The sequence below is a fragment of the Pseudochaenichthys georgianus genome, chromosome 8 (assembly GCF_902827115.2).
Source record: "Pseudochaenichthys georgianus chromosome 8, fPseGeo1.2, whole genome shotgun sequence".
Taxonomy (NCBI): domain Eukaryota; kingdom Metazoa; phylum Chordata; class Actinopteri; order Perciformes; family Channichthyidae; genus Pseudochaenichthys; species Pseudochaenichthys georgianus.
The window spans coordinates 33,325,882-33,338,658 of NC_047510.2; the positions used below are offsets into that span (position 1 = coordinate 33,325,882).

At 39.8% G+C, this 12,777-nt stretch overlaps 1 protein-coding gene across 1 annotated transcript in view; it reads left to right on the forward strand.

The window, feature by feature from the left end:
• The first annotated feature begins 725 nt into the window (after positions 1-725).
• The window catches only part of grb2b (growth factor receptor-bound protein 2b), a 66,092-nt gene continuing 54,040 nt past the window's right edge, over positions 726-12,777 (forward strand). Inside the window, exon 1 of the mRNA XM_071204125.1 lies at positions 726-986. Within this exon, the coding sequence (XP_071060226.1) occupies positions 909-986 (78 nt within the window). The 5' untranslated portion in view covers positions 726-908. The remainder of the gene's footprint in view (positions 987-12,777) is intronic.

The window sequence follows — 12,777 nt, forward strand, 5'->3', positions numbered from 1 at the left end:
AATTTAGCGAAAATTAAGGCTATTAAAAAGTATTATTTTCCAAGGTATTACATTCTGTAGCTTGTTTCCAATAAGTATATAAATTGTCCAGAGAGGTTGTGTTCTACAGGCTGCCTGAATGTAATCATTGCGTAGGTGTGTAGTGAGATTCCAGTGTTTCCCCTACCATTGTCTTGGAGGGGTGCTGCGCCCCGCCAACGGAGCCCCGCGCCCCCCCTGAAATTCAAGGTGTTTAAAAAATAAAATAATATATATATTTGTTAAATATATGTGGCACCAAATTGCAAATAATCTATTTATTTAGTTTATATATGGCATCCCGTTGGATTGGAAGTCATCTGAACAGGACATCGCGCGCTCACTGCTTGATGGCGCGTGAAGGTCCGTTTACGCCGGTTGCTAAGCAACATCGTTATGGGGAAATGCAGGTTTGCGTCCAAATGTTTGGAAGATAAGGAGGAAGGACAATCAATACTGTATATAGTCAATGTGAGGTAAAGTGTGTCGCCAAGGTAACCGGTTAAAACTCCAAGTGGCGATGAGGTCTTAAAATTCACTTTTCTCGCACTATTTTATGTATTTTTCTTTATGCCTCGAGTGTAAAGTATTGTTGTAGGAGCTTACGGTGTTCATTGCCAACAACTACACTGTAGCTCAAGACCTTTACACACATTGTTCCTCTATATTTGCATCTAATTGCATCTTGTTTGTTGTTTGCAGGTACCTTCCTGTGACCTGCATGTGAGGTCTCAGCCCTAAAGGAGCGGGTCATAGACGGGAGGAGAGACTCGGAGGATATTATCTGGCCACAGGAGCCTGGATACGTGTTTTTATTTTTTATTCAACCCCTGAAACACAACCACAGACAAGCAAGTGATTTTTTTTTGTCTCCAGCAACCACTGCAAGCATGGAGGCCATAGCAAAATACGATTTCAAAGCCACTGCTGAGGACGAGCTTAGTTTCAAGCGTGGAGAAGTCCTCAAGGTAAGTGAAACCGAGGTATTCGATTCAAACGTCAAGACATGTCTGTTACTCATGGCGCTGCTGGGAAGTCTGCTCTTGCTGTTTTTATTTCCTGTGTAGTAAATCATATCCGTAGTGCGTTGAATTAAACATGGTTACACGCGGTAAGTTTGAGTTTGAACAGAAAACATCTGTAGGATATAAGTAGTGTTTTAATAGCAGTAAAATAAGATAGTGTTTGATTTTACATTCAGTTTCATTTGATCAAAAATGTTCAGTCCCAAAATTACCTATTTTTCTAAAATATTATACATTTAAAAAATAATATAACATATAAATAAATATGTCAATATATCAGACGATTAAATCTACAGTGTTATGTCTTCATCTTAGATTCAAAAACATGTTATTTTTATCTATATTTTACACTATCATATACTTGTCAAATGTATCTGTAAAACCCCCAAATATCAGTAGCCCCGGGCTTTAGCCTCAGATCCACACCCCCATGCGTCATGTGACGACACCCATGCTAATAACACTGGAAACAAAACAGCTGAACGTTAGCTCGAGCTGCTCTGAGTATTTTAAAGGAGCCATGCATGCATTAGACTGCACAAAAGTTCCCGTGATTAAAGAGAAGCTTTTTGTTCCGTTATGAAATATCTAAAGTGCCAACCCCGAGGCTTCAGAAGCTTATTCAAAGCCTCTGTCACTGTGACCTTGATGAGATAAGATATTAGAAAGTACACACTGCGACTCCTCTCCTGCTCAGAGAATCTCTTTGGATTGAAATGCAATCATCATAATCCCTTTGTTGAGCGTCACGGTGATGACGAGCAGGATGAAGAGGCAGAGGATTGAGATAAAGCTTCACATTTTCTCTGTGTTGCTAAATACTAAAGACATCTTTTCTGACCTTAAGAACTTCCCTTAAAGGTTGCTGCTATTTTTACTGAAAGGCAGGTTTCAAGGTTCTGTTTATTACGATACATGACATGTCACTTGTTAGACGCTTTTCTCCAAAGAGACCGACAGGGACACAACGACATGCTGACTGCAGTGGGGTTTGAACCCTGATTCGAAGTTCAGCGCACTATCCACTGAGCCACAGCCACTTTTTTATGTAGATTTAAATACATTTAATTCCATTTTAATCTACAGTATTTATTTTACTTCTTGTTTTTGTATGTACATTTTTACTTTGACTTATGTTAACAAAAATATTTATATTTAATCCACATTTGTACTTCAATTTATTACGCTTATAAACATTTATTAAATCTATTTAATTTGGATTTTATTGCACATTTTTACTTTAACTTATGTATATATTTTAAATATATTTTTCTTTTATTTATGAATCCACATTTTCCCTTGAACTTTGTTTGTGTCCATACCTATTTTTTACGGTGTTATTTAATTTGTTTTATTCCACATTTTTTAGTTTAAATTCTTATGTTCATATGAATATTTTTCCGACTTTTTATTTTAAGATGGAGCTCCAATCACAAAACCCAATTCCCCCTCGGGATAAACTGAATATTCTGATCCTCAACAACACTTCGTGTGTCCCGTTTCTATCAAAGCACCTCTCAGCTTTGTGTGACCGGTCATCCCGTTTGGATCATAAACTAATTGAACATGCTTCGCCAGACATGCAGGTAGATTAACGATGAGAGAGAAGAGGGAGAGAGAGAGAGGGAGAGAGAGAGGGAGGGAGAGAGAAGAGAGAGAGAGAGGAGAGAGAGAGGAGAGATAGAGAGAGAGCTTTCCGCATGGCAGCGTTCCAGTCGAGACGTTATTGGGAAATACCACCGATTTTTTTTTTTTATTCTTCCCGCAATTGACATATTTTTAAAGATCGTTCAGAAATGTCCAAAGCCTGATTTGCACTTCTCAGTTCCTCATATGTTCGGCACGTCATTCTTAGTTTGTTTCCTTCCTGCAAGATGGTTACTTTCAAGGCGTTATTTTCAAGGCGTTTTTTTCAAGGCGTTTTTTTAACTCGTTTATGGAAGTCTCCGAGCCCAGGAAAGGGCTCACTTCTTCAGGTGAAGTCTTGTTCGTCAAATGAAGCTCCACTCTGGCGTTCCCGCACAAAAACTACACCTATCAATGTGTTGTGATTTTTTGTAAATACATATCTTATTGTTTCCTAAATCTTTACAATCTGACAGCATGTAGCTAACCCCACCTGGCATACTGTATTAACACCATGTGTACATTTCAAAAGAAACATCTTACTTTAAGGGCGCGTTCACACCTAATAGTCGCTTCTCTTCTGGTGGCACCAGACCACAGTCTGTTACATTGTTTCATTTCTCAGAAGATTCGGTTTGCGTTCACACGGGCAAAACTCAAACGGACTATAAACTTTAAACATGTCATGTGCACGGAAATGCTGTTCAACCATTGGTCAGACATTCAGGGGGTAAAAACGCAAATCCCGGCAATTTCTACCGGAGCCTCCGCCATGGAGCATCGGCACTTTCGGCAGGTTATTCTCTTGCTGCTGTTAATCTGGAGATCAACAGACATGATTATCTAGTCCAGTGCTTCTCAAAGTGTGGTCCGTGAGCGCCCCCTAGTGGTCCGTGAGTATATTGGTAACATTTCACATTTTAAATAAATAAGTTAATTTAAGTTTTCCGCACTCTCGCGCGAATATCTCCGCAATGGAGCGAGGTTAAGTTTCACTTTCGATTGCATGATATAGCCCAGCGCAACACCTTAGTCACACATGTTGCCACTTGTTTGTACCATTTTCAGGCGATTTGTAATCTGTTCTAGAAAAACGATGTGTTTTTGGATATTTGTGGAGTTAGGTGGTCCGCGAGTGTTTTTGTATTGGTTAAGTCCTTGGTGTGAAACGGTTTGAGAAACACTGATCTAATCAGACAACGTCCGTTAAAAAACATTATAACACATAATGAGAGACGTTCTGCAGTCAGGAGGGCGTTTCACCGACGACAGGTCTTCTTACTTTTATGTAGCTCACAGAGTTTTTACACGACACTGTTCAACTCTTCATTCTGCTTTACTCTTTAACTGAACAACCTTGGATGTCTTGAAAGACTCATTCGCTAAAGATTTTGAAGGTATCCACGTTCTTGTGACACGTAAATACTGCGCTTCCTATGTTTCGGTGCGGACTGCGTTCACACCAGCGATTAACCGCTCCAGAGTTCGCAAGCAAGCGCTCCGAGACCACCTCTTTTAGCGGACCAGAGTTCGGTTGTTTAGTTCACGAATAATCGATTATTCGGCAGCCCTGGCGAACAATAATCGATTATTCGTGAACTAAACAACCGAACTCTGGTCCGCTAAAAGAGGTGGTCTCGGAGCGCTCAGAGTTCGGTTGTTTAGTTCACGAATAATCGATTATTGTTCGCCAGGGCTGCCGAATAATCGATTTTGATCATGGTCAGTTTCTGGCAACCCTAGAACGCACCCTAAGAATCAAAATCGGACATTTCTTATAAGTCCTGCAACGGGGAAATGTACAGCATTACAGCGAGGTGCAGATAAAAGGCTGAACTATAGTGTAAGCTAACGCGTTCAATGTAGAGTCGAGCACACATCACTCGCAGCATTTTAACGATAAGGAGACTAATTTGAAAGTTTCAAGCAGCCAGAATAATGTATAAGTGTAGTCTATACATCACATAGCAGGGTTATTGTAATAGGCCGAGCAAAGCTTCACACATTTGCTTTTAAAACGGACATATATTCTTGTATCCTGACTCATCCATATGTGACCCAGCTAGCTCGATCATACTGTAAGAGCTACAGGAAAAAGCTCGGCAGGTTATTTCTGGACGGAGACTGAATCTGAAATGGGGAAGGAAAGCCTCGAGCACTGTCCACATTTTCGTCTGAGACAATGCTGCTTTGCCCAAAGGACCGCTTCACTTTTTAAGGCCGAGAGAAATGGCTCTATTTTTGTCAGAATCCATTGCCCCCGCCCCCCCCCCCACTGTGTGTCTTTCACCATCTTTTATTCTGCGTCTGTTCCTCCTCGTCCATTAAGGCTGGACCTGTCCCCTCCGGTAACCCATGAGGAACAGGATGGGACAGGCCAGTGTCATTCAGAGGACAGTACTTCAAATGGTGGCCTTATGGAGCCGCAGTTTGAAAGTCTGGGTAATGAGAAAAGTTAAGTCATTGTTCCATCAGTAACATTCAAACTAGTACTGATTAGGGATGCATACCGGTATTACCGAAATACCGGTTACTGGTGGCTACGATATACCGTACCGAAATCAAATCCGGTTTCGATACTTGAAAAAAAAAAAAAAAAAATTATTTTTATTTTTTAATACATTTCAAAGCGAGTCCGTGGCCCGTGATGGCGGGTGTTATAAATTAGATTGCATAATCGTTTTTCTTCATATTTTATGTATTTTTCATTGTTTGTTCGATACTAGAAAGGTAAGTCCCACAAATGAACTGTGGTGGGATTTGTTTGCTCTCACCAGTGAAGGCAAATGTATTTTAAATATGAGATTTGTTTGTTTATGCAATGCCGAGATCTCATGACCTTTATTCTATTATGTATTTGTTCTCGAGTCGAATCTCAGGTTTAACTTAATCATAACGGTGCTATAACGGTCTGTTTTGCATCAGGTGTGCTATTCACGCGGCACACCTGATGTGTTATGAAGAAACCCGATTATGGAATATCTTTTATATTTCTTATGTATCTTTCATTGTTTGTTCAGCACTGAAAGGTCCAAGAAGTCCCACAACTGAATTTAATATTCATTTGACATGTGAACTATATCGTAAAGCGCTTCATGGGAGTAATTGTGGGATGATACATTTTCAAAGTATCACGATATGTATCGGTTGAGTATCGTTCAGTGCTATCGTAAAAAAGTCAACGATATGCATCCCTAGTACTTATCGTACGCCTCTTGTGGAAAAAAAGATAATGTTTATGTGAAGGAAATATGATTGGTTGATTTGGACATTTCCGAGATTGTTAAGTAAGGGATACTGTGCAACGAGAGGTACAATATTGACCTCCTCGCTGCATATAATCCATCACATATACAGTATGTAAACAAACAAATATTAATAATAAAATAACCTACCAATATCATTGAGTATGCCTTTGAAACTCTTTTTGGTGCTAATGTCCTGGAGATAAGTCTTTAGTATCTCACTTTGCTTCTGTTCTGACATGTCACCTGTTGGACGCTTTTATCCAAAGCGACTAACATACTGTGGACAATCCCCACAGGAGCAATTTGGGCGACATGCTGACTGCAGTGTGGTTTGAACCCCCTGATCGGAACACCAACGCACTAGGCCACTGCGTCACACGCCTCCCTTGCTCATTTGGTTACATATCCGAGAATATTAAATTACCCCGGGAGGAAATTTGGTTTTGATCCATCCAAAAATAGAGATCAAATAAAAGTATTGTACAATAACATACAGTACGCCTCTCCCTCTATTGAAACTACCACTCATAAAGACACATGCTAAGATAACCAGAGCGTGTTTTGTTTATTGAGGACGGTTACATAACGTGTAACTTCACCGGAGGCCACAGCATACAGTGCAGCATCGAACAGAAGCTCTCCTGAGGTGCAGTGTGTTCATAGTGGCTCCTTTTCTTCATCTGCAGAGCTATCAGTCTGCTGATACTAATACTAAGCAGCTCTGCTCGCAGCACAAAGGCTCCTCTCATGAGAAAGTAGGTCCGTGTTAAAGCGCTGTTTGCATGTAGCATCCTTTAGCTCCTCCCCCGTCTTGGTGTCACTGGGAGACGGCGGCTGCATCTGTTGAGTCTTTATTTACTCCCGCTTTCATTCACTCTCAATATCGCTGGACTAACGTCGCCATCAACAGCCTCTAGTTTAGTCAATTTATTGAACATGTCAGAAACAAAAAAATATAACGATAATATATATATGTATTCTCTTTTTTTCTTTTTTTCACTCCGATTAATAATTATAACAAAATACCAACAAAAAAAATAAAAATAATTTTCAGTCTCTGTTCATGTTCAACAGGGGCAAGAAGAAGCTTAAAAAAACTTCTCAACGTGTGCAATTCAGCATTCATATCTTTATTGACACTAGTACATAGACGACAATAATTCTACATATGTGTCATTGCTGTACTAATCATACTTTTTTACTTTTACATTTGTTTATTTAAACTTTAACTTGTGCTTTTATAGCTATTTCTATTTTATTATAATCTTTCTATTGAACATTTTTAATGTCTCTTCCTATTTTTATATACTTAACTTAATGTAATTTTAATCTCTTTATTGAACATTTGTATGTATTGTTATCTTTTTGTTTAAGAAATATTTCTATATATTTTACTCCCACAAAACCCAATTACAATTATTTGATATTATTTTTATAAACAACTTTTGCTTTCTTTTATTGTTAACATTATATCGAGCGTACATAGTTGAAATGAAGCCTGTGTTACTGTAGACATCTAAAGGCCCAGACACACCAAGCCGATTTCGGCCGTCGATAGATGTCTGGCCGTGGATAAGCGTCCTGTCGCCCTACTCAGATTGGTGTGTCCCGCACCGTCGTGTCTTTTCGGCCGTGCCAAGTAGGGCTTCACGATTTGGGGAAATAATCGAATTGTGATTTTTTTTTTTTTGACAGATATCGCGATATTTATTTTTAAGCGACCCAACGGAAGTTTATTGTAAAATGCGGCCATAACTCCGGCGAGGAAGGTCGTATCAACGTGCTCCCGTCTCTAGCACCCCGCAGCCCGAGCTACGAGTGAAAGAACTAAACTTACATTAAGCTTCCGTTGGGGTGCTTTAAAGTCAAGCTTCAGTTTGAGATTCACCCTGTGATAGAAACACGTGATGGAGCATCACTAACCTGACTCAGGTGGTTCACCAAAGCATCTGAAGCTCCATTGGAAGCCATTTGGAAAAGTATTTCAGGTGATTGGATCAATCTGTCTATCAGCTTCTATCATGGGCCACTTCTGATTGGTTAACAATGGCTGGTACATGTGGAGCACAGCACTTCTGATTGGTGTGGAGGACTGACACACAAGAAGAAATAAAAAATATTATATTATATATCCACCGCCAAGTTGAATCGGCGGTGGAAGGTGTCGGCAAAATAAATCACTCTGATTGGCTGTTCAGCATAGCGAATCAGTCCGTGAGAAGCGAGGTATGCAAACAAACAATTAAGAAGGCACACACAGACGGATATTATTTTTCATTTTCTTCTATCTGCTTCCACAAGCAACCGTCCAAGGGCTGATACCGCCAGGACCGCACTACACAAGTTTTCGATGGACGAGAGTGAAAATGGAACGCACACGCTATTTGTTGTTTGTATTTATCACGCAGTCTGTCTTGCGGTTGTTGCCTCTTTTGAATTACGAATACACACTACCGCCTCCTGCTGGTGAGGAGAGGTATTGCCACTCACGCATGCGCAGTTCGTACGTGCTACTTGGCCGTCGGCTGAAGTCTTTGCGGTGTGTTCCAGTGCGACTGTTGGCCAAGACGCAGTCGTGTTCCGTCGGGACGTGTTCTTTGGTGTCAGCTTGGTGTGTCTGGGCCTAGTGCTAATGGCATCGGACCTATATTTAATGACAGTTTGAGTGTCTCTCACTCAAATGAAGCCCAAATATTAGGCAGCTCCATCTCTGGCTGAACTCCACACAGCAGTTTCCACCTCGTTTCAATAGCTTAGAAGCTTCGCAGCCCTGAGTCATCCTCCAATGTTTTATTCTCTAAAATATCAGTTCATTAAATTGAATGAATGAAGTTCGCAAAGGTTCCCTCGACTAAATCCAATGGAATTTTCCCAAAAAGAATCTCTGTGTCAAACAAATGTTTATGATACTTACACGTTTAGTTCAGCAGGATAATCTCCACATGTTAACACCACTTTATGATTTCTGAAGTAAAAAGCTAATGTTGGGCTATAAAGGAACTACAGCACGGTCACATGACTTCACGTCACCACCGCTAAGCTAAAGGCGGCTAATGTTGGGCTATAAAGGAACTACAGCACGGTCACATGACTTCACGTCACCACCGCTAAGCTAAAGGAGGCTAATGTTGGGCTATAAAGGAACTACAGCACGGTCACATGACTTCAGGTCACCACCGCTAAGCTAAAGGTGGCTAATGTTGGGCTATAAAGGAACTACAGCACGGTCACATGACTTCACGTCACCACCGCTAAGCTAAAGGAGGCTAATGTTGGGCTATAAAGGAACTACAGCACGGTCACATGACTTCACGTCACCACCGCTAAGCTAAAGGTGGCTAATGTTGGGCTATAAAGGAACTACAGCACGGTCACATGACTTCACGTCACCACCGCTAAGCTAAAGGCGGCTAATGTTGGGCTATAAAGGAACTACAGCACGGTCACATGACTTCACGTCACCACCGCTAAGCTAAAGGCGGCTAATGTTGGGCTATAAAGGAACTACAGCACGGTCACATGACTTCACGTCACCACCGCTAAGCTAAAGGCGGCTAATGTTGGGCTATAAAGGAACTACAGCACGGTCACATGACTTCACGTCACCACCGCTAAGCTAAAGGCGGCTAATGTTGGGCTATAAAGGAACTACCGCACGGTCACATGACTTCATATCTGAGTTTTAGGACCAGTTCCTACACCACTCTGTATTTTCTTATAAGCTATCCACTCTCACATCGAGGTGTCTGTGCTTTCCTGTACATCTTGTGCATGTTTCTCTTTATCAGTTACTGGCACGCCGTTTTAACCACCACCCTGTGTTCTCTTTTCACACAGTTTCTAGTTAAACTGCTTCCCAGTAATCTGAACATGGAGCCGGATTTGTTGTTTTGAGTCTTACTTTAGTGGATACAGAAATAAGATTTTAAAGCACTGAAGCGTGTTAGTTTGTATGTAAAACATCTTGCAGTACACATGTGCAGGGAGTGGGCCTGTGAAGCATTTGCATAATGCAGACGAGTTGAGTTTCACTGATATCTCCCATCATGCATAGACAGAAAGGGGAAGTCACCACTCGTGAGAAAGAGATCTTTTTCTAAATCTAGCTGTAAGATTTGGAGGGTTTTTTGTGCATTCTCTCACTGTCGGGTAACATCAGAACCTTCACTTTAGACGTTGAATCCACATTTATATATCAGTATTGAAGTATATTGTATGATGTATCCATGGAGGTGTTTTAGACTATTTTCGTTGTCAAATCTAAACTGTTGCCATTGTTTATTTGACAGTTAAAGCTTTAGTATCACCACTTGACCTACTCCGTGTCCTCTTGAGGTGGAAAACCGTTATAATCACTTTGACGTCCTTACTAGTAATATTGTCCTTGGGAGATCACGACTGTAAATGGTCTCTGTGGGACTATTAAAGGTATTCTGATTGAGGTCATTTATAGAAGTGAGAAATCCATTGTTTCAGACGCAGGAGAACTTTGTTTCGCTTGACCTTTTGCTGCAGCGTTTCAACAGAAAGGCATCTGATGAGGCATCACCGCAGTTTCCCTTCTCAAAAACATAGAAGCACGTCACGTGTAAGGACGTATCATCACGCCACATCTACAGTCGGTGGTAAACTCCCACACAGTTTTATATCGAAATGATCAGAATACTATATTTATCCTGTGAGAAATTAGGCTTTGTCGGAATGATATCGACATTTCTATGAATGTGTATAAGAAGGCATACATGTGCAATAACAATTAATCATTGAAAATATATATACAATCATAAGAAATCTAATACTTTTTTTACATAAACGTTAAAAAGACAAATATGTAATACAATTAAATATAATACACATATTTTAAACTTAAGAAGTTGGAGTAAAATGTCCAATTAGGAATAGTGAAATCATCTGTTTTTTAAAATGCGACGCCGAGTCATTTTCTGTGTCAGATCTAGAGGGAAGCTATGGAGGCCTTCGCAGAGTGTGGCCATTGCCCTGAGCACTGTGCACTTGTTCTCATTTCCTCCTTAAATAAATAAAGATTAACAGCCCTGCTGGCGGACAGAATTAGCTCCTATCATCAGGTCTTTGAACTCCCAGATCCGCCTTTCAGATCGTTCGTTATGAGACGTCTGTGTGAGCCGTGCTGCTGTGGATCCTGCAGAGCGGCCACTAATGAAACGCCACGCCATCAAACGCCAATTTAAAGCCAACCCAGGAGTCGAATGAGAGCTCTGCCGATAGATTACCGACGGAGCCGAGGCCTTTGAGGAACATTAAGACGCTCGTAGCCTAATGTCGGCTAAAGAGAAGATGTACATCTTTATTATACTGTTAAGTGTAATATTTAGCAGAGGTGGGAAGGAGTGGAGTACAAATACTAATTTACTGTACTTTCTGGTATCAGTACTTTACTCCACTACTTATTTTTCTGACGACTTTTTACTTTGACTTCTTACATGTTGAACTCAAATACCTGTACTTTCTACTTCTTACATGTTGAACTCAAATACCTGTACTTTCTACTTCTTACATGTTGAACACAAATACCTGTACTTTCTACTTCTTACATGTTGAACTCAAATACCTGTACTTTCTACTTCTCACATGTTGAACTCAAATACCTGTACTTTCTACTTCTTACATGTTGAACACAAATACCTGTACCTTCTACTTCTTACATGTTGAACTCAAATACCTGTACTTTCTACTTCTCACATGTTGAACTCAAATACCTGTACTTTCTACTTCTTACATGTTGAACACAAATACCTGTACTTTCTACTTCTTACATGTTGAACTCAAATACCTGTACTTTCTACTTCTCTCATGTTGAACTCAAATACCTGTACTTTCTACTTCTTCCATGTTGAACTCAAATACCTGTACTTTCTACTTCTTCCATGTTGAACTCAAATACCTGTACTTTCTACTTCTTCCATGTTGAACTCAAATACCTGTACTTTCTACTTCTTCCATGTTGAACTCAAATACCTGTACTTTCTACTTCTTACATGTTGAACACAAATACCTGTACTTTCTACTTCTTCCATGTTGAACTCAAATACCTGTACTTTCTACTTCTTCCATGTTGAACTCAAATACCTGTACTTTCTACTTCTTCCATGTTGAACTCAAATACCTGTACTTTCTACTTCTTACATGTTGAACTCAAATACCTGTACTTTCTACTTCTTACATGTTGAACTCAAATACCTGTACTTTCTACTTCTTACATGTTGAACTCAAATACCTGTACTTTCTACTTCTTACATGTTGAACTCAAATACCTGTACTTTCTACTTCTTACATGTTGAACTCAAATACCTGTACTTTCTACTTCTCACTTGTTGAACTCAAATACCTGTACTTTCTACTTCTTACTAGGGTTGCCAGAAACTGACCATGATCAAAATCGATTATTCGGCAGCCCTGGCGAATAATAATCGATTATTCGACCGATTATGGAGACTGTAGCGAATAATCGAATAATCGCTGGCATCCCTATTAATACTCATCATAAATACCAATTATCTTGACTGATGTAAGGAAATATGAGGGATGATAATTGTCATTGTCCATGAAAATAATAATATAGATATATTTATTTTTAATTATTTGTACCAAACAAATATGTTTTCCTGAATCTTTAAAATACTTTTCCATAGTTTAATGGATACTTTATGATTTTAACACACATGTGCCCTCTTATAAATACTTTGCTTGCAGCGATTTGGATATTGCACTAGTCCATATCTCAATTTCTATACGTGCAACACTGTACAAAAAAATATTGCACATTTCTGATGCTTATATTATCAACTGGTTTTCTCCCTACAGATATTTCACACTCGAAC